Source organism: Condylostylus longicornis, unplaced genomic scaffold (assembly GCF_029603195.1).
Source record: "Condylostylus longicornis isolate FDR11 unplaced genomic scaffold, ASM2960319v2 ptg000076l, whole genome shotgun sequence".
Taxonomy (NCBI): domain Eukaryota; kingdom Metazoa; phylum Arthropoda; class Insecta; order Diptera; family Dolichopodidae; genus Condylostylus; species Condylostylus longicornis.
The window spans coordinates 318,798-341,053 of record NW_026578044.1 but is presented as its reverse complement, the minus strand read 5'-3'; the positions used below and the strand labels follow the sequence as shown (position 1 = coordinate 341,053).

At 26.9% G+C, this 22,256-nt stretch overlaps 1 protein-coding gene and 1 long non-coding RNA gene across 3 annotated transcripts in view; one reads left to right on the top strand and one right to left on the bottom strand.

Annotated features, from left to right (window-relative positions):
• LOC129612691 (uncharacterized) overlaps positions 1-19,282 on the top strand; it is a 117,081-nt gene extending 97,799 nt beyond the window's left edge. For both annotated transcript variants that reach the window (XR_008697266.1, XR_008697265.1), the window contains 4 exons: positions 314-570; positions 9,401-10,138; positions 18,496-18,590; positions 18,659-19,282. This is a non-coding gene — a long non-coding RNA (uncharacterized LOC129612691). The remainder of the gene's footprint in view (positions 1-313; positions 571-9,400; positions 10,139-18,495; positions 18,591-18,658) is intronic.
• Positions 1-22,256, bottom strand: part of LOC129612690 (protein kinase 4-like) — a 140,749-nt gene that overhangs the window by 64,818 nt on the left and 53,675 nt on the right. The window contains exon 3 of the mRNA XM_055526445.1: positions 160-205. Coding sequence (XP_055382420.1) covers positions 160-205 — 46 coding nt within the window. The remainder of the gene's footprint in view (positions 1-159; positions 206-22,256) is intronic.

Sequence of the window (22,256 nt, the reverse complement as noted above, 5' to 3'; positions counted from 1 at the left end):
GTGTATAGCATTTTATTTAATAAAGCATGACGCATCTTTTAATAAAATTAATATTACATGAAATAAAATGAAATGTTGCATGTAACAATAAAAATGTTAAGAGAAAGTAGAATAGAAAAAAAAATAATGAAAATTATAAAAGAGGATTTTTTTATTTACCTGCTGCCGGTGATAATTTTGTCACAACACCCCAACGGATTTTCCACTGTAATGAAAAATAACAGAAAAATTAATTTAATTTAATATAATTATAAATTAACTTAATGCATTTAAAAATATTTTAAAATGGCTAATGGTTTTAAAAAAATTTCAGAAATCTTGACACCTTTACCAGACCCAGGAACTACCAAAGATATTAAAATATAATCGAGTAACGCAGTGGAAAGGAAAATTCATAAAAGATGATATTATTATTTCTGGCACAACAAGTTAACGATGGTGGCTGTTTCTTCAGAACTGGAATAAAGAGTAAAATGAAAAGGATCGCAGACTTCATTTACCCAATTAAACCACAGTTTTACCGCACCAAATAATGTAGTAATCCATCACTAAAGCACTTGATATGATAAGGTGATTAAGAACCTGTTGAATTTACAATTTATTCCAGTTTAAAAGGCCGGATTTGATTTATTTGCTGCTTCAGTTTTGGCCACTTGGGTTAGTATGCTCATTGGCAACCGTTTTTATGTCGTATATCAGTTTCTATGTCGACCCGATATTTTAGTCTGCAAAAATTTAGAGAGCATGGAATTTCTAATATGTGAAAAATTGCTTTGCTTGAAAGTGATAATTGATTTTATATCACAGTTTGAATTTTGTATGAGTATACCTATTCCTAGGAAAAACCTAGAACGGTTTAAATTTCCTTCAATTGCTTTCAGTGAACTCTTTCTTGAGTTTTTATGCACGTTCAAATTAGTTCAAATTTTATAAAATATTTTATACTAAAATTTCGAGTAAGAGATATTGGAATTTCAAGATATTATTGCGGGCGAGAAGATGTGGAGCATGTTCTTTGTACTTGTCCGTCTCTGATGTAGAAGAGGGAGATTCCCTGCCGCACCTATTACTCATCTCTTCCAAAAATGACCAAAATGGCTTTTGGTGTTAGTATTACATGAAAGTTAACGGTTATTAATATAGAAGTTAATGATGGACCTTCTTGTTGGCTGCTTGTAGTGCATGAATTCTACGTGAGTGGCTAGAGGAGGTCCCATTGTCTTACTGCTACTGGTACTACTGAGGTATTACGTAAAATTTTTGTTCTTATTTGTAGATAAAATTCTTATCAATGACCAAGATTCAAGAAAAAACTTAAACTTACTTCAGTTTTTAAAATAGTAAAAAAAATATTACAAAAGTCTAATCAATCATTTTAAAAGTTGTAAAAAAAAGAACACTTTTCTCGTTTCTTTTTTTTTTTATTGATCTTTTAATTTTCCCACAAAATAATATTTAAAATAAAATCCTTTGAAATACAAAAGAATCTTTTTATATATTTTTTTTATTTTCAAACATATTTTTCTTCAATTTATTAAAACCATTAATTCAATCAAAGCGTAAAGCACGAATTTCATAAATGATTTCCTTATTTTCTTAAAAAAAAGTAATAATACACAATAAAATATAAAATCCTTTATCCTTTTTCCTTTTGATATTCAAGAAAGCAAAAAGAAACCAAGAAAAACACAAGCAAATTCTTCTTTTTTTGACTACTAATAAAAATTATTATAAAAAATAATAAAGAAACAAAAATATAAGAAATATTCCTAATCCATATCCTTTTCTTTTGTATCCTTTATCTTTTATTTTGCAAATATAAAAATAAAATTCTAATACATGGTTGTATGGTTGTCTTCTTTTTTTTTTTTGAAAAATATGCAAAATAAGTAAAAATGAGAATAACACCAAAATTATAAGAGAAAAAATCGCCAATAGCAATCAGTTTCAGTTTACTACCATCAATGGATTTTATAGAAACAAAAATTAAAATAAAAAAAAAGAAAAATAATTTATTTAAAGGATTCAAAAAGGAAATTTCTTTATTTATAATTTTTTTTTAAAGAAAAAGTGAATAAATTAAATTTTCAAAAAAGACAACTCATTTTTATACCCTACACCTTCCTACTTTGGTACAGAGTTTTCAACCACTTGAAAGAGTCATCTGCAATATGAAAATGTGTATATATTCTTTCTCAGAGCAAAATTCTGCATTGATTTAGATATTTCCGCCTGTTCTTTCGATTGCTCGTAAGTCGTAACTCAAAAACGAATTAAGAAAACAACACCAAAGAGAGGGACCTGATAATCTTTTCTATGAATGACGGTTGTTATTGTAATTAAACTAACTCAGCCAATGGATTCGCGTAGCTGCCATAAAACCTTAAAAGCTAAATAGTTGAAATCATAATAATGTTAGATGTGTGAAATTTGATATTCATGTGCTTAATTAAGGGCCAGATATATCCGTAAAGTTGTTATAGAATGGCTTAATAGGTTCGGGTATAGTTGCCGGACTAAAACAATTTTTTATATTCAGATTGTCAAGGTGCGGGATATGATCTAGTCGGTTTAAACCTACTGAAACGTTTTTACATGTGTTTTCTTTTCCTATAACTGCTGTTAAATGAAAATTTTTAATTTATTTTCTTTACATGAAAATACAGAAAATAATCAAAGGATATTTTTATTTTTTTTTTTTTAAGAATTTCAAATTATTTAACTTAAATGTATAACTTTTCACCTTTAAATCGAACAATATCTACAAAAGGAAGAAAGGGGTAAAAGTTTGAAATAGAATAAGGAAAAGCTCAAAACAAAACAAAAGGAAAAGTTAAACCAATGTAAAGCTGTCAAAAAAATATCATCATAAACAAAAATATTGTTTTTCTTTGTTATTTTATTTTGACATTTAGAATTTTAATAAAAAATAATTTCTACTTTTTGGAAAAAAAGAAAAATACACTGAAAAGGCAAGCGAAATTGCAAAACATTCTTACATATACATATACATATGTATGTATCTACAGGATATAAGAATTTTTATCTTATTAAAATTTATCTGAAGAAATTCCGAGGAAAAGTATTGGGTTGTTTGTGATCTTGCCTCCTAAATATTTTGTGATTAAATTTCATTCATTGTCATACTTCTTGTTGAGGATGACATGTGACCCAACTGGTGTTTACTCATACGAGTATTTTGTATTTTATATACCACATTACATGTTTCTAATACTTAAACGTCCAGCAAATTTTGTAGATTGTAGACGATTACTCTAAAGAGATGTGGGCACTAAACGCCTCTTTTACAACCACCGTCGCGTCAACCCTGACTTATTATAGACCTCACATCGCGCTTATCGCGCTATACTACCTCAGTCCCAAGTATATACCCGGAGATATTCTTCAGGACTTTGACACGACGGCTAAAACCATACAGATACACTCACTATTCCGACAGAATCCATAAAAATACTAATTCGATTTACCCAGTTTCTGTTTTGATATATCACTGCACAATGTCTGGCAAAGAAGCAGTGAAGCATGAAACCGATTTCGGTCCACCTATACTTTTAGCCACTAAAGAGCAAAAAACTTGCAACTTCTATATAATATTGTAACCCTGTACTATTTTCAAATAAGAAAATTGAAATTTACTTAAAAAATAATTAAATATTAATCAACACAATTATTGAATTTACCTTTTCTACATTGAATTTAATATATTTTATGTTTCCCCAACATAATTGGAGGAAATTATTACAACTATACACCATTACTCTTCATATAACACATTATTTAATAAAATGGGATAATTTTTATTTTAAATACTCTAAGTTAATACTCTTTTTCATAATATACAAATTGCCCTGTTTTTATTACTTTAATTCTATAGTGATCCACTTGTTCTATTAATAAACTTGCCCTCCAATAATTTTTTTTCTTTTGGTTTCTCTTAATTAATTACACATAATATTTCCCTATTTTCTATTCATTAAAAGTTTTAACATTTCAACATAACTTTTCAAAATTTTTTTTTATATTTAACATTGTGTAATGTTAATTAACAAAATAAATAAAATATTATTTGAACAATTAAGTGTTGTAAATTATATAGTTAAAAGTTGCCTGTCAGACCTACAACAGCGTTGACTATAATGCAAATAAAATAAATATTATGTTTGAGAGAATAGAAAAAAAATGATGTGTCCAAATCACTTATTAATAATATATGGGCATTCTTACAAAATAATAAAGCTATTTGCATTTCAATAACAAAAAGTAGAGTAATAAGAAGTGCTCAACAATTTCTTTTTTTCTCATCCTTCTTTCACTTCCTTTAGGGGCATTCTATTTGCTTGCTAGAAGGCTTATTCGTGCCCAAGTTTGGCCACTGTCCTTGATTTCCTTTTCTATTGTTCTTCGCCACGAGGTCTTTCTATCTTGCGTTTCTCCTTTGGATTCCATTACAGGGCTTACAGGGCAACTGCTTCTGATGAACTCTGCAAAGTGTACCCTAACCATCGCCTCCCTTTTTCTTCTTTCAGCAACTTCTTATTACAACACATATATTGTATTTAACGGTCTATTGTTTCTTTCAACTTTTTAAAGGTGTTGTTTGATATTTAGAAAAAGAAAAACAACATATATAGATACAGATGTATGTAGCTAAACCACTTAGTTATAAAACTTTTATATGCAAATAATATAGAAATTTAATAGTGTAATAGGAACGTGCTTGTTTTGAATTGAAACAGGATTGCCCCATTCTAAATACATTTTTTTTAATTTTCTACACAATATGAGAAATCAAAAAAAAAATCCCTACATTGTAATAAAATATTTTTTAGTTTACCTTTCTTTTCTTTCGTCCTTTTTGTTTTCGTAGCTAAATGAAACTAATCTGACATTTAAACGGAAATAAACATATGCGCGATATTGTGTGCGTGTGATAAAAAGTGAATTTTTTTCTCTATTTTTAAAGATTAAAATAATAAATAAAAACGGTAGTAGATACAAAAAGCAAATTAAATATGAGAAAATTTAAAAATAAAAAAGAAAATCCGCGGGTTCTTTAAGAAAAAGTAAGCAAAATTTTAAATATAAACTGTTATTGCTTTATAATTATATAATGTATAAGTAATGCGTTATGTTTAAAATTGTTCAAAAAAACAAACATGCATTTATAAATTTTAATTTCTCTTTTTAGAACAACGGTGGAATTGCACACCATAAAGTGGTACATAGATGGGTCGAAAACCCTGTTGTTGACTGGCGTCGTGATGCTTTTGCGTCAAACCAAGACGCTTCGCAATTACGACCAGAACCAGTATCGGTGAGAATTCTCACGGGTCTCCTACCGGGACACTGCTAACTAAGGACTCACATGAGGAGATTAGGCCTAAAAGGCGGGGCACTTGTAAGTTTTGTGGAGAAATGATGGAAACTGTAATGCACCTTGTCATCGATCAACAGCAGGAGGAACCCTTGGGTGATTTTTTTCTCGCAGCAGGAAAGTGAGAAGTAGATCCCCATAATATAGTCGAATTTGCCAGAAAGATGATTCGAATTTATCAGAAGGATCCATCCCTTGCGTCGCAGTGCATTGTTGCTACATGTCTAATTTACTCTATTCTAAGAAATGTTTAAAACTTTGGTCACAATCTTGCTTATTAAATCCAAATCAATTATAAAGTGAGCTCAAATATGTATTTCTTTAATATTTCTATGATACTTATAAAATTTGATGAATAGAGGCGGGTTGTAACAACAGAAGTACTAAAAACAAAGCATTTGTAATAGGATCCCTAAAGTCATAATGTATATTTAGTCATTAATATTAAAAAATTAAGTCTATTCTACTCTCGCAGAACGAAGGAAAATTCAACGGCGCCAAATTTATTACATTTTTTAACAAGTATCAGCATTTAAGTATTCATAAAAATGTTTTATGAAAACTCTATATACTTATATATCGAAAATGTGCTATATTTCGACCGCATTTTCTTGTATCTCCAAGTTTGTTTTTTATATTTTGTTCATATTTCTAACGTAGGTACCTACACATACACATTATTATTCAAAAAATGTGATTTTTATTCACAGGTCTTCAATCGATTTTTTTCTTCTAATTCTTTGATTTTCTCTTCTTTTGTTCGTGTGTTATGCTTGCGGTTAACGGATTTGAGTTTTTCTTTTTCTCACTTTTTTGATCTAAATATTTTTTTCCGGTTTTACCGTTATGTTATTGTTATTATACCATTGTAGTTTGCCCTACCTAAAGTTGAAAATTTTTAATAACACTGGTGTTTTCGTTTTTTTTCCTGTATTTTTTTCGTGTTTTTCTTATTATCCTTATCAAACATTTACTTTTTTTTCCTGTTTTATTTTAGTTTAAGTTATTATTATATTTTTTCTTTTGTTTTAAGCTTTGTTGTTGTTTAATTGTATTTAACTATTAACAGTCAGATTATAACAGTTTATTTTTCTTTGTTTTACTGTTATGTTGAATATTATTTGATTTTAGTGCATTCTTTTGATTTTTTTGTAAAAGCTTTTGTAAATTTAAATTTATTTTCTACACAAAATAACACTACCGGAACAAATTTTTTTCAACTATTCTACTATATTTTTTTTTGCTCACTTAGGGTGTATGGGCAACATAACTCTACAGTTCTCTTCTATTTCTTTCTGAACTAATCTGCACCACATTTTTTTTCGGTTTGCACATTTTCCTTGTTCACTTGTTGTTCTCTTGCCTTCTGAGAGTATTGCGAATTCATTTTCATTTTCTCTTCTTTATTTTGATCTCTATGGATTTCTGCTCTGTCAACTCCCAGAGATCTGAGTTCCTGATTATTCTCGATAAGAATATACAATAAGTCTTAGGTATTTTTTTTATTAAGACTTATTTTGTTTGTACAGTTTTTCTTTATAACCCAAGTCTCACTTCCTTATAAGAGCATCAAATTTACGCAGATGTTGAATATTCTTTGTGGTTTCCTAGCCGAATAGTCTAGCTAGATAGACTAGATGTTCATGTATTATTTATTATTATTATATTCCACTATGTAGGCTGAATATAATTAAGTATATTTTGTGTGATTCCAATAAGTTTGGAGTATTCTATTCCCCTAAAAGACATGAATCAATGTTAGATATAATGAAAATTAAACTTCAAAGCGTAATACTTGTTATTGATATTTTGTTATATTAAAATTCAATTCGTCGCACATATGCTATGTTATGTAGAATGGTTAATTAAATTCGATAGCTTACTTACAATATTGTGGTACGTAAATAATAAGCCAAGTACCTACCACATTTTATGATAATATTACAATGTTCCTATTAAATATTAAGACAAAAAGTAGTAACTAAAAATGTGCTAGCTCTGATGTCGTGATGTTAAAGCATTTTTCATTACAATTTTTTTATCATTATTCTTTTTACCTTTTTTTTACCGAAAATATAAAGTTTTTCCAATTTTACAAAAGCTACACTGTTGCGTACTGCTATGATATAATTTTAAGTGTTAAATTCGAATTGGTAAGAAACTCAAAACAGAAATTTTGTTTCCATCTATTTCTTTAAAGGATAGAATAGATTGAGTTGGAGAACATAATCTATCAACTGGAAAATAAAATGAACTTGACTTACATTCTTTAATGGAAGAAATGTTGCCTCCTGAATATTAGTGACTGAATAAAAAAAATTAATAGAACGTAAAATTGTTTCCCCAAACTCAACTAATTTTGTACCTCAGGTAAATTTGTTGTTATTATCAAATTGTTTTCTGAGCGTAGAAGTCCACTCAGACGAATGAATAAGTAAAAACAATGTGGAATGACTTATAGCCTGTAATACTGCCTTAAATGTTACTGGTATAACTTGATAGCTATAATTTACCGCAATGTTAAACTAATTTTTTAATATTATCTTAATTCAACTTAAAACTTTTTCACTTTGTATCTACCTACATAAAATACAGCTACATAGTTGTCTTATTTTTAAATTATTACGTATCACACCTAAAAACCTTACGAATTAAATATTTTATATTACATAAACAAAAAATTTATAAAGTAGGTGTATTGGTGTAAAACAGGAAAATTATAACACGGAAATAAGCTGGAATATTATATAACAAGGAAGAAAATTTAAATAAATGATAGGAAAATTAAAAGAAATCAAAACCATTGGAGGTTGCTGAAATGAAAGAGGTGTTTGGTGTCGGTAGAAAGAGGTTAAACCACACGGTATTTTTTTGTTTTGTGTTATTCTTTGTTTACTTGAAATAAAACTTTTCCATTTTTTTTATTTATAATAATAAAACTGTCAAAAATATTATAATTGAAACATAAATTTTGTTACCTTGATTGTATGTCTAATTTTAATGTATTGAAATTAGTTATGGAAAACGACAAATATATAAAGAGTGTAAACAAAGAAAAAAAACCACATAAGTATCTGCTATTATACGCCTAAGTTTGTGTTCATAGGTAAAACATATCATACCAAATAAAATTAGGAAAATTTTATATAATTAAGGACATTTATTCAACGTAATAAATTTAATTTAACGAAAAGAAAAGAAAGGAATAACTTAAACGGGAAATAAAAATAAATTTTGCATGTAGACTGATTGATGAAAGAGGGGGTAAAGAAGGAGAAAGATGAATGTGCTCAAAATGGTGTTGGTTGGAAAATTTGTAGTGATGGAGAAGGGTACGAGGAGCTTCAGTATATTTGAAATTTTTCAGGGGAAAAAAATGAAATGATATGGAGTTGTAAAATAAAGCTTAACCTGGTGGGAAATTAATGTTTGTTTTTTCTTTTTGGAATATGTGTATTTGTTTTTATGCCGTTTTTTGATAAATTTCTATACTCTAGAAAACAAAAGATATACACAATTCAAAATGATAAGTAGGTGTAATTTTTATTGCTAAAATATTTTATAAAAACGAAATACAAAAGGCGACATTGCTGAAGCAACAAATGAATTTTTTATACTGTAAAAAAGGAGGGATGTTGGGAGTATGTTGTATATGAAAGTGAAAGTAAAATGTGGTGAAATTTATTGGAATTTTATCGCAATTTCCTTGTTTCCTTGTTAAGCGTTTTTTTTTTTTTGAATATGTGTTTAATTACACTTTTTCTTTTATTTATTTTTTTGCTTTTTTCCCAATTTAAAATAAAAATTATTTATGTATATTGAAAGCAAATTTATCAGTTAAGTTTTTTTTAACTGTTATCATTATTTATACATGAATATTTATGAAGTTTTTTAATTGAACATAATTTAAGAAATTTTGCAAATTCCATAAATTGTATTAGTTATACATAATTCATATCCATATATTTAGTTATTATAGCTACATTTCTTTTGCTTTTTTTTTAGGTACTTTCGTGCAAAATACCGAATATGATTCCGCTAAAACTGGTTGAAACAAGGCTCACTTTCTCCTCTAAAACTAAATTCTTGGAATTAATCACGGACCTTAAGGAAAACTGGAGGTGCAACATCAAGGAGCGAATAAAGAAAGTAATTACTGTGCTTTTCTCGTGCAAGAGAGCCATCGGGAAGGAGTGGTGACTTAAGCCATGCATGGTTTATTGGTTTTATCTGCGGTAGTCAAACCTGTACTCATCTAGAGTGTTCTGGTATGGGGACCTGCCCTGGGTAAATTAATCAATCTAAAACTAACAAGCAAAGTTCAAAATGGCATTGATGTACATGAGGGGAACATTCAATTTCTACACAGGCCCTTGAAACGCTTTTCCACCTGATATTCTAGGGAAACAGATTGCGGTGGGATCGGCTGTGCGTTTAAAATCTGCATTACAGTGGTTCGAGGTTTTAAATGGCTGGTGGTAAAGTATACGTGTATCTGCATTTTCACAGACAAATAGGTCGAGTCGAAAAAAAGGAATTCTAATTGCTCTGGAGAATCTACCCTTTTCGGATTTTGATAAAATCAAATTATTGTATTTTATTGGTCTATTTGATTGTTTTCTTGAGATACGGATACTATCAAAGAAAAAATGAATTATAGAAGAAGTAATCTCAAATATCGAAAATACAGTGAAGCAAAACAAAATGAAGTTTGGATAAAGTTCAAGAAAAGGAAATTTTTAGGTACAGTAATTTAAAGTAATATATAATGAAGCAATTTACTGAATTAATTTGTTAAAAACCGTATTTTTAAGGACAAACAATTTATGACATGCTCTTTGTGTTACTCTAGTACTCTGTCAAAATGCTAAGTAATTTAAATGCATCAACCGCACATGCTATTTGCATCTGTCATTCAAAATTATACTTACATTAAGTATATTTTATAAAATAAATGTTTTTAAGCCTTTGTAACCAACCATACAAAATGTGTATGTACATATATATGTATGTATTTCAAAAATTTTAAAAGTTTCAGTCAAATATTCAAATATCTAGCTGCGACCCTTAAATTAAAAATCAAAATTTATTACTCTGATTAGTAAAAAATGCCACATGCGTTTATTCACATAAAATTACAATAAATTTTCCACTTAAATTTGAGTAGTCAAAAATATTTTTTCATAAAAACTATTTTATTACTTTGAAGTAAAAATCATGGTTCTTTCTCCTTCTTTGTAGAAGAAACAAAAATTCTTTTTCCTCTTTAAAAAGAATTTTTATGTAAATTTTTACCATACGTTTTGCCCTTTTTAATTTTTTAAAATTTTAAAGTTTTCCTAAGGAAAACTCTTAAATTTTTGTCTAGTATATTTTCCATTTTCTTTGTTTTTTTTTTTTTGCATACTCTAGTTGTAAAGTACAAGAAAGGAATTATAGAAATTCTTTATTCTTAATTTCCAGTTTAATTTATACCTTTTACAATAATTCTTTATCCTCTCATTCCTTGTCTGTTTTTTTTTTATAAAAATTCCTTTTGACTTAATGAATTTATGAGTTTCTAACTTTTTTTTTTCTTCCTCTGTATATTTTTCTTATAAGATCAAAAATTAAAAATATTATATAGAAAATTTGAAAAATATAAAAATAAAAGAGAAAGACAAGGGCAAGAATGAGAAGGCGAAAGAAGATGAACCGTTATTTTTGCCCGGCATCCTTTCTTATACTCGTATTCTCCTTTAACATTATTTTCGATTTATAAAGCAATGCAATGTACAACGTAGCGGTGTTACAATGATGACTTCTTAATTTTTTTTTGTTGTTTTTTCTTTTCTGCATTTCTATGAGTGTCAAGGGTGAATAAATTTAATTCATTAATATTTTAAATATAGAAAGAGATAGAAATAATTAAAGACAAAAAAAGTGTTATGAAACAGAAATATAAAAATACAAATTTTCATTAATTGCGTTTCGGTTTAATTTCCAGAAATGAAAGAAAAGAAAACAACACTATGTTAGTTCTTGTGTAGAATGGCAGGAAGATTCATTACACTAGAGAATAAATGTGCTTTTCGTGAACATATAATATGTCTTATACAACGTTTCACATGCTTAGATGTCTTTTTTAGGAAGTGATGAAGAAATTTCGTCAAAACCTTAAGGTATAAAATGTTTTTAATTTATAAATGGTTGTCTACTCTCTAGTTATCATACGAATTTTATGAGTTAGCTTCAAAGCTATATCTAGCCTTCGTCATAAACTTTTTAATCTTGCAAGAAAATGATTCCTCAGTGTCATTGAAGAAGTGCAGTTGAAGCTCAAAAGATGAATAAATGAGTTTTTAAAATATTCACGGCTCAAGATCTTTCAATATTACGATTGAAATTCCTGAATATTTGAAGAAACTTCGTAGTTCTATCATATTGGGAGGGAGATCTGGACTTTATGATAAGTTTCTTAATTAAGGTTTTATTAAAACAGAAATATTTGAAGGTATTTGATTTGTACTTCCAGTTCCATTACACATTTCCAAATATTTTAAGGTCTTAAACATTTTCAATTACATTCAAAACAAAAATGTGATCTTATACTTTTCATTTGTATTGTAAATTTCCACCATTTGAATATAATGATTTTTATTATTTAAAAGAAAAAAATAAAAAACGTTTAGATTAAAAATAAAGAAATGTTAAATTAAATGAAATGGGAGTTTTAAGGAAAATTATACTTTCCATTTCTAGACACAAATTTTAATGTCATAAATTTTCGAAAGCAATTTAATGAAAATTTTCATATTATAGAAATTAAACAAAAGAAAATATTTTTATCTTATATAATTTGATGTTTTGCATTCATTACTTATAAGAGGACACGAAATTCTATTTAATTTATAAGGTAAACTCAACAATTATGCTTGAGGAGGAATAACAAAAGAAAAGGAATGAAGGTTTCCATTTTTTTTTTCGGTGTTGTAAATCGCTTTCGCTACGGTGGAATTTAAAAATGTTTATGCATTTCATTCGATTAAACATTCCATTAAGTTATTCGCTCCCTTTTTTGCATCTTAATCTTTACGAATCTTAAATGAAAGTAGGTATTTATGAAAAGTTTTCTTATATACTATTAGTACAATAAATTTGAAAAGAAAAGCATCATAGGATTATTCATATAACAGTCCAGAAATAATTCAAGAAAAATCATTCTATACAAAATCGATTATTGAGAAAAATAATTAAGTATAAATGAATTGATTTAATTTAAGGATAGAAATTTTTGATTTTATATTATCGAAATGTGTTAGAGTTTTTAATGAAGAGTTTATTAAACCTATAATCCTCATGTAATTTTAGATTCGTAAAAGCGCCCCTACCAACAAGCCCGAAAGTGTCACCTAATATTTTCCCAAGTGGACCAACCGCCTCCTGGCCAATGCTGCACAAATATGGTTAGAGAATATGGTTCGCCTTCTCATTTTCATCATGGCAAAATCGACTTCCACAAATTGCAAAACAAACTTAACATGAAACTTAACAAAAATTTATTTTAAGTGTCATGAAACAAAATAATTTTATGAGCAATGAAAATATCTCAAGTTTTTCCATATTTCTACTAATATAAACCATACATACAATATAAAAATATTTATAAACATTTTATATAGTTAGGCAATTATTTTGCGGATAGTTGTATTTTCCATATCATAAATAATATCATGTTGTATAACTCAAATAAACTCCTATATTTTGAAATATATGTAGTTACTTACCGGAGAGACTGAATATAATTGAGTGGAATTTATTACCGTATAAATATACGTGTGTGTAATTGCAAATAAATATAGCGCACATGGATTAATGTTTTTGACATAAAGTGGATAATAATTTTAAGGATTTACTCTTTCTATACTTTTTCTATGTATACTAATACCACAATATAATAAAAGATTTTCATTTTTCTTTAGAGTGTTAAAATGGTTTATCGATTGTTAGTATTTCTTTTTATTATTTAAGTTTATTTAAAAATTTATGGTATACTCAGAAATAAGAGTTAACTCAAGAAAAATGCATGAAATGGTTGTAATATTTTTTAATAGAAATATTTCCATATCCTGTGGATACTTGTTCTTATACCTAGTTATTTTAATTTATGTGGGTATTTTATTTAGCTCAATAACGGCCGGCAGGAGTACTGAAACCGTGGATGAAGCATGCGAAACTATACATTCCTGGGTTAGCTCCTACAAGGACTAATGAACTTATATAGTGTTACTGTTTGTTGAGAGTTTGGCGAAACTTAAGTAATTGTTAAATGTCTTTTCGAGAGACAAAAATTTTTTTTTCGAAATAATTTTCATTTATTTCTTTTAAAATTTTAAATTTTTTTTTCATTCACATCCTTGCCACTTATTTTCTCTCTACTTTCATCTAATTTTTCCAAATATTTAATTTAATTTTTTTATTCTCTCTTTCTTCCTATTCAGGTCACATTTTTTCTAATTTTCTTCTGAGACAGCGATAACCATAATATTTAACGATCTGTGGTTGTTTGGAAGTTCATTAATAGAAGGATATAAAATACAAAATATTAGGATACTTCATAAATATGTATACATCCTTTAAAGGCTATAACTGTAAAATTTTGTTGATATACCTGAATTTTTATTTGAGTGAAATGAAAAAAAAATTCTTCTGACATTTTTGTATTTAAGTGTGATAAAAATAGATGTTGACTTGAGTTTCATGATCTTTAAAATCTGTGAAAAAAAAATTTAAAAAATTAATTTAAAAGGACCTAAACTTTAAATATATTAGCAACAACAAAATAAATAGCATGAATTAAGTTATCTGGTTTTTAGAATAATTGTCGTTGCCTGAATATTTGAATTTCAGTAATCGGTACATAAATGTGATAGCAGTTTTATATTTATTTTTAAAGATACCGGGTTATACCTGATTACAGTTTCCTTTGTAAATTTTCCGAATTTTTATTAGCTTTTCAATCAAAGAAATTGTTTTAAACAAATTAAACGATAATATGAATTTTGGCTTTGTAATTTAAGCAATCTGCATATATGTGCATAGCAAAATCCAATCTCAACTGATTAAAATTCAAGCAAGATAGTGTTCACGTCAATGAAAAATATACATTGTATATTTTCATACATATCATTTTGACAGTGTTGTGAAAAGGCGATAATAGCGCCGTCACAAAGATTTTATATTTAAAATATCGTGTATGTATAATAGTATTAGATTAATATTATTTCAATCCTGCCTTAAATCATAATAAAATTTAAACCTAGTGAGATCATTCAAAATTAATAATAACAGATGGAACTATAGAGATTATATAACAGTAATCTTTTCAATAAATTCAGTAAAATTTAAGAATTCCAATTTCGCATAACTACATTTACATGTGTTATATATCCTCCTATAAAGGTAAAAAATTTTCCTTATAATTTTATTATTGAAAAATGGTGGAAAATGCAAAAATATTGTCAACTTAATTTGATCAACAGAAATTGGATAAAGTCATTTGCCTGCCATCACTCTATACCCACAAAATTCAAATTTAGATAATATCGAAGTGATGGAGAAAAAGTTTTTTTTTTCTATTTTCTTTTAACTTTCCGCTTTTTCTCTTTCGTTTTTTTTTATTTTAACAAAAAAGCGGGGTTGAATCAAATGATAGAGTTTTCAAATTTGATTCCTTTATTTTTGTTTTAAAAAAAATATTAATAAAATGCAAAAAATGGGGGAGTATATTTTGTAAAAGTTTTTAAACCAAATATAAAATAAAAGTCTATAATGTGTAGCATAAAATGTGCAGACAGTCATGGAGGGTTCGCAATTATTATTACAATGATGATTTTATTCGATAAAATATGGAATGTGATAACGTTACATAACAAAACTTTGACAACAATATTATTGTCTAAATTTCTATGCTTTTCAATGCATATAGTATACGTTTCAAATGAGAATGTGGAAAACATGTAAAAATAGAGAGGGGTTTGCAGATGGTTTTGATAACACTGACTGTAAGTTTCCTTATTCAATTCATTTATTTTCTATAGATACATTATTCGTTTGTATACAATGTGAATATAATATGCAAAATGTATGTAAATATGAGAATAATTTTAATATTCAAGAACAATATTTTCTATGCATAATAATTTTTTGTTTGAAATTTTAAAGTCCCCATTTTTTTTTGTTTTGCTTTCAATACTCGCTGTCGATTAAATATATGAAAATTTTATATGGGGATTATTTTATTGGATCATAGAAGACTTAAAAGTTAAAGGCATTTAATTTTCTCAACTTATTATTATATTTTAGTTCAAATATTTAATATTTATGCTATCTATTTTGACATAAAATATTAATAGGAAATTTAATAGCATAAGATACCTCAATCGAATTAATCAATTGCAACCAATGTTTAAGAACAAAGGGTATTTTTTATAATTAAACGAGCGTTTCCGAATTATATAAATTATAAGAATGACGAGTTAAAATAGTTAAAATACATGTTTCTAGATATTTCCTGACAAGTGCAAATACGATCGTGACTTGCAATATCAAATTTAAGTCGTAGCGATATTTGTCACTCCACTTCGACAACTGGAAGAAGAGTCATTATATTACTTATATTCATTGATCATTATTTAAGGGAACTATAAAGTACGTTATGTTACAGAAGGGAAGTCAAAAACACTTATTTAACTGTCAGTTTTCTAATTTTGAAATATGCTATCTGTTAATTTAAATCGAATTTTTTAAACGATTTAGAAATTGAAAATTGGTGAAAATGAAAAGATCATCTTTGATTTTGATAAGATGAAAGGTTTCATTCCTCTATTTTGTGTTGTGAAAGTGACATAAAGGGTCATGCTATTTATATAAGTATGTATGTACAATACAAAAATAACGTTCTTAAATAAATGCCAAGAAATATAAAATATTACTACATAATATTATTAGAAAAATTTACGGAAACTGTAAATAACTCACATTTGCTTCTAAAATCATAATAATAATGGGCCCATAGAAGCAAAGAATTTTTGCTGTTTGACTTTTCTGTCTATTTAAAATTGAAAATTCTTTAATCATAAGGCATTCAAATGGTGATTTCCTTTTACTCTTAGAGAATACTTTGCATTCTCCACGCGCGTCAAAATGTCTTTTATCCTTTTTTTATTATTTTTTATCGTATACCATTTTCTGCTTTGCTTTTTTAATAAATTATAAAACAAATCAAAATCATCTCAATCTTGATTTTTTGTTTTGTTTTAAATCTAAGGGAAAAAAATGAAATTATTTTAAGGATTTCTAACATTTTAAAAAAACAAAAGAAAAAACAATAAGGAATTTTGTATAAAAAATCAGTGAAAAAAAAGACAACTGACAGCATTGCAAGTTTAAAATTTGACATTTACAATAAAGATTAACAAAAAAAAAATTAAAGTAATTTAGATCTGAAAGGGTGCGCATAGTATAAGATTGCCATCACCACCCTAATGAAAAACTGGCCATGTACCTCGTTTATATTGCAACTTGAGTACTCGACCTGAAATCATATCGAAACTCAAGCTACGTTTTTACTACATATATCAGGTTGAATGCTCGAAAATAACGTTTAGCTAATACATTTTAAGTTATTATTGACATTTCAAGTCAAATAAGCAAAATTTATTGAGCGAAGTCGACTTCAAGTCAGGTAACGTTTACATAGATGTAAAATAGGCTTCAATTACGCTTGAAGCTACTATATTTAAGAGGTACATTTGCCCTGCCAAATCTTTATATTTTTGGAAAATGGAACTATTCCTTGAAAATTTAAGTTCAGTTGGTATTCTTTTCTTCATAAATTTTTGGAGTTTGTCCTTGAGTTAATGAAGGTATCGTACTTTATATTTTCTGTTCAAAATTTTTAAATTGTTCAACTCTTTCTGGGAGATAATATAAAATGGAATTTGAAGAGAAGAATGAAAATCGACTTGAAAGGATTACAAAATAGTCTATATGGTTGAGATCATGCAAATAAAAAATAAAACATTATTTAGTTCAAGCACCAAAATTAAGCTATAGTTATGGTTAAAGAGAATTTGTAGTTCGATTTGTTTTTGATGAGAGAGCGTGCTAAACACAAATTCTTTGCAGTTTTAGGTCTTGATAATGTTAAATAAAATACTATTGTTTTCAATTGATTTCAATGAAATCTCTTTGTTTTTTAGATTACGACGACAGCAGTGGACTTTTAAAAAAATCTGTATGGTTTCATTAAAACATTGAATGTATGGTTCGGTATCCCTGAAATCTATGGATAAAATAAGTGTTATTTTAACAAAATACCGGTTTGAAAATTATATTTTGATAAAAGAAACAAATTACGATAATAAATAATAACATTCTTATATAATAATCAAGATCCGTGTAGTTAGACAACAAGACTAAAGCATTGTATGTATTATTATAGAAACGGTATATTATGGTAATATCAAAAATTTTTTGGCTTGCGTGGTATAAAATTGTATAAAATATAATATGGTTAATATAACGTGAGGGTAATAATAAAAATTTTGATTTAATTAAAATTCCCTTGGTATTTTAAGAGTGGTCGTTACAAAATTTTCTTTATACTCTGGAATTCTAATAATTTTTTTTAACAAAATATTTTCTATTTTACTTACAGTTTATTATCTGTGTGTCTGTTGTGCCCTCGACTCTACTATCTTGTCTTTTTTAAATCAAATTATAATCAAACAAAATAAAAAAGAAACAATAAAAAAAATTTTTTTACAACATTGATTGTACCGTATGACATGTGTCATGTCATTGAGATAATTTGATATGATATTGTCGAGAGTGGAAACACTCTTACTTTTTTAATTGGTCACACATGTACCTTAAATGTAATTTTTAAAAGGATATTAAGGAAAACATGCAGATGAAAAAAATATTAATGAATTTTTTTTTGTTGCTTTTTTTTGTTCTGTGAATATATAATTGAAAATGTCGAATTTTGTTGTTTTTTATAATCGCATATGGAAATTATTAAAATATTTTTTCATTTTTATCCTCAAATACATTAGGAAAATGAAGTGTGACTAATTATTGGATTTTACATATATGATTACAATTTGAAGAGGAGAAGACTGTGAAATGGCGCTTTTAGTAAATAAATTAGGTTTTTCTTTCATGTTGTTTTTATGCTTTTTTGGAAGAAATTGATCTTTTTTAATTTTTTCTTTTTAGAAAAATAACTCGAGACTCAAACGGATAAAAATATTTTATTAAGGAATTTCACATTTGAAGTCAAGTCGTACGGAAATCAAAACAAAGCAATGTTTCTTATAAGGATTCCTGAATTTCGTACAAATACGTCATGTTGAAATAAATGAATTTTGGGACACTGTTTATAATGGATTATTTTTCAAGATGATGAGATGCTGTTCTGTGATTATAAATTAGACGTATTAAAAATAATAGAAACAAATAATGCAAAAAGCTGAATTACGACTAAAATCTATTAATTTTTAAAAGTCAAAGAGCAGTAGTTTAGAATGAAAATCAAAAACTTCTAGCTTTAGCTAAAGATTCGGAATCAGAGCCAGAGCCATATAGCTCTTGCTTGAGTGAAAGGGTCTGATTAAAGAGTAGTTGGTTCTGGGCTGAAAAGTTAAGAGTTTTGCACAAAGTAGAAAAGAAGAAGAAGAAAAACAAAGATGAAACGAAAACTTAGTAGGCGCTAACACAAAAGGAGTCGAAACCGGACTTCGTAAAATTTGAGAACCTTAGAATACTTTCATTTCAATTATAAATTACTATAATTCGAGCATTAAGTGAGCCAATGATTTTCTGAAGAGCAATACAAATACATAAACAGGTATGTACATAGTATCATAATTTCATTTTAGAACCTTTTCAAATTTATTAATCTCAATTGTTTCTTAGAATATTCTATGATTAATTTCATGAAATCTCATGAATTTGTTTTTGAAAATAAATTTTATATAAATGAATACTTAATTTTCTAGTGAACATGCTAAACATTTACCCTTGCTTTTTTTTTTCTCTTTTGTAAATCACATTGGAAAATGACTTGCGAAAATATTGTAGACTTTCCGGGTTTTTAATTTTAACAAAGTGAAAGCGTAATCAACAAACATGTTTCTCTCCATACGTTCTATATACTTTTCACTTTACTATTTTTTACTAAAATTTAAACGATTGACCCAGCAAATTTCTTTGGAAGCACGAAAGTTATACAACAAACTATTATAAACTGAAGTGAACATAATAAAAATTCAATATGATTAATGATTTTCATTTTATTTTGGGCATCTCATATAGAGTGCCCATATCCCGCCCCGCAATAATTACACTATACGTTATATTTTATCCTTCACTTTTTTTAATCTACAAGTACATATATAGAAGTAAGGTATTACTTATATTAAGCTCATTGAACGTATATACAATGTACAATGTACGGTAAAATGCAATCTCTTAATTTTTAAATGAATTGGAAAAATTTAAATAGCAAAATGAAAAGCTCATTATTTCAATATGGATGTACATTTTGCTCCCCGTTTTATATATGTGTGTAGGAATAAGTTTTCTTTGTTTAAATTGACATAACAGTAGTTTTATGCCTTGTAACTAATTATGTAATTGTAGAAGAAGAATGAAATGAAGAAAATATTATTTTATTCCTATACATAGGTATTTCTGGAAGTTTCATATAAAGTAAACCTATGATGAATAAATTTAAATTGTTTTGTGTAAGAAAAGTTAAAAGGGTCACTTGAAAGTTCATTGAACTGAAGTAAAAACGAAATTAAAAAAAATAATTTATATAATAGCTGAATGGCTAAAGGAAAAATTAGGTACGGGAAAAACAAATATGAGCAATGTCATGTTTTCTTTATATACAATGACAAAGCAACATAAAGCTGAACGAAATTCCTATTCTTGTTTAAATAATTTTCATTATTATTTTAAGTTTTCAATATTGTATTAATTAAATTGCTTTTAATCTCACCTATAGGCGGTTACAAAATAATACAAAATTTAAGTAAATCAAGAAACGGTATTGAAAAATTTTCCATTATTGCAATGGCCGGTACTTATTGCAAGGCATCATTGTTAAAGCAAAAAATTTGAGTTCGGATGACATTGAACTGAATTAATTATTCAAAACATTACAAGAAGTCAACAATTGGACTGCAGTGATAGCAAAAAGCATGAATTTTCTGAAAAAAATCGGTGCTATTAAATAGGTACAATATTATGTAGAATAATGAACCAGGGCTCTCCATCACCGTGCATATATTTCAAAAATAAGGCAAATTTAAAAGGCAAATTTCAAATGCATATTCAAGTGCATATTTAAAAGACAAATTTAACAAAAATACAGGTGAATAATTTAAATCCAATTTAAATATGGTGATTCAGAAATATGGGATTATTCTAAGATGTGCCGGGAACAATTCTTTTAGTAATTTATAGTAGAACTTACTATTACAAACTATATTATTTTTCCATTTTCCGTAATTTTTATAATGCTTCTGTTTAAGGTAAATTCCATACCCTAAAGACAATAGTTAAAATAACCTGTAATTTGTGTAATTGAGAAAAGGGGCCTAATTGATTTTTTGATTAAGATAACAAATTATAACGATATTCAACTTATTGCCATTATTCGTTTTAATTGTTTTCTTTTTTTGCGATTTTGTATGAAAATAGTAATGAATGTTTTGATTTCAAATTAATAATGATATTATAATTTCTGATTAGAATAATGAATTAGTCAGGATTACAATTAAGAAAATAAGGAAACAGGGGTATGAGTAAAACATAATCGAATACATATAATTAAATATTAATAGGAAGTAAATGACTTTCAGAAAATTGACAAAAGCAAAAAAAAAAAAGGAAAACAAAAAATAAGAAAAAGAGGGAGAACACAACTATGACACAACAGGAAACTGTAAAGACAATAATGTCAAATCAGTTTTATATTTCAATTTCCTTTTTACATTTTAAATTGTGCTATCTGGAATCTTTTCTAATTTAAAATAAAATAATATTAAATTTAAAATTGGTTATCTTACTTTAATATTCTTTAATTTAAATTATAAATTATATAAATTAATAAAAACAAAGTATTAAATTTACTAAAATTAAAATATGAATATTTCTAATTTATTTAACATTTTTAGGTTAAAGAAACAAAAATATATGAAACTGCCACAGATCTTGAAACAAAATTTAAAGAAAACCAAACTTTAACTGCTGCATTTTTAATATGAAAGATAACTAAGAATTTAAGGATTTTATTGTGTTGGAATCAAAATCATTAATAATTAAAGTTTGGAAGAAACGTGTTCAAAATTAATGTTGGATTCGATAGTTTCGCAACAAATAAGGCACGTACTCACATTTATGGTATAATCATTATAGGTAATTTATGATTTATTGGTAAGGTTTAGTCTTATTACTTGCAACCCAAAAGCTGTAGCAAGATGAAAGCTAATCTTTCTTTCTTGCAATACTGCAATTAGAGTTTCATCCACAAGTAATGAGCTAATAAATAATCTTAGCCATACATAAAAAAAATAGTTAAAAAATGTTATAAAACTTTTACATCTCCTCCTCCATAATAAGATTCCAATTATTTTTTTTATTAAATTTTCAATCTGAAATTAAATTTATACATCAAACGGCTTAAACTTTTCCTATATCCGTAATATTTCATCCCACAATCTACTTTATAGTATATAATAAACCTAATATTAAAGAGTAATTTTAGTGAAAATTTACTAAATTTATAACCGCCTTGTTTTATACA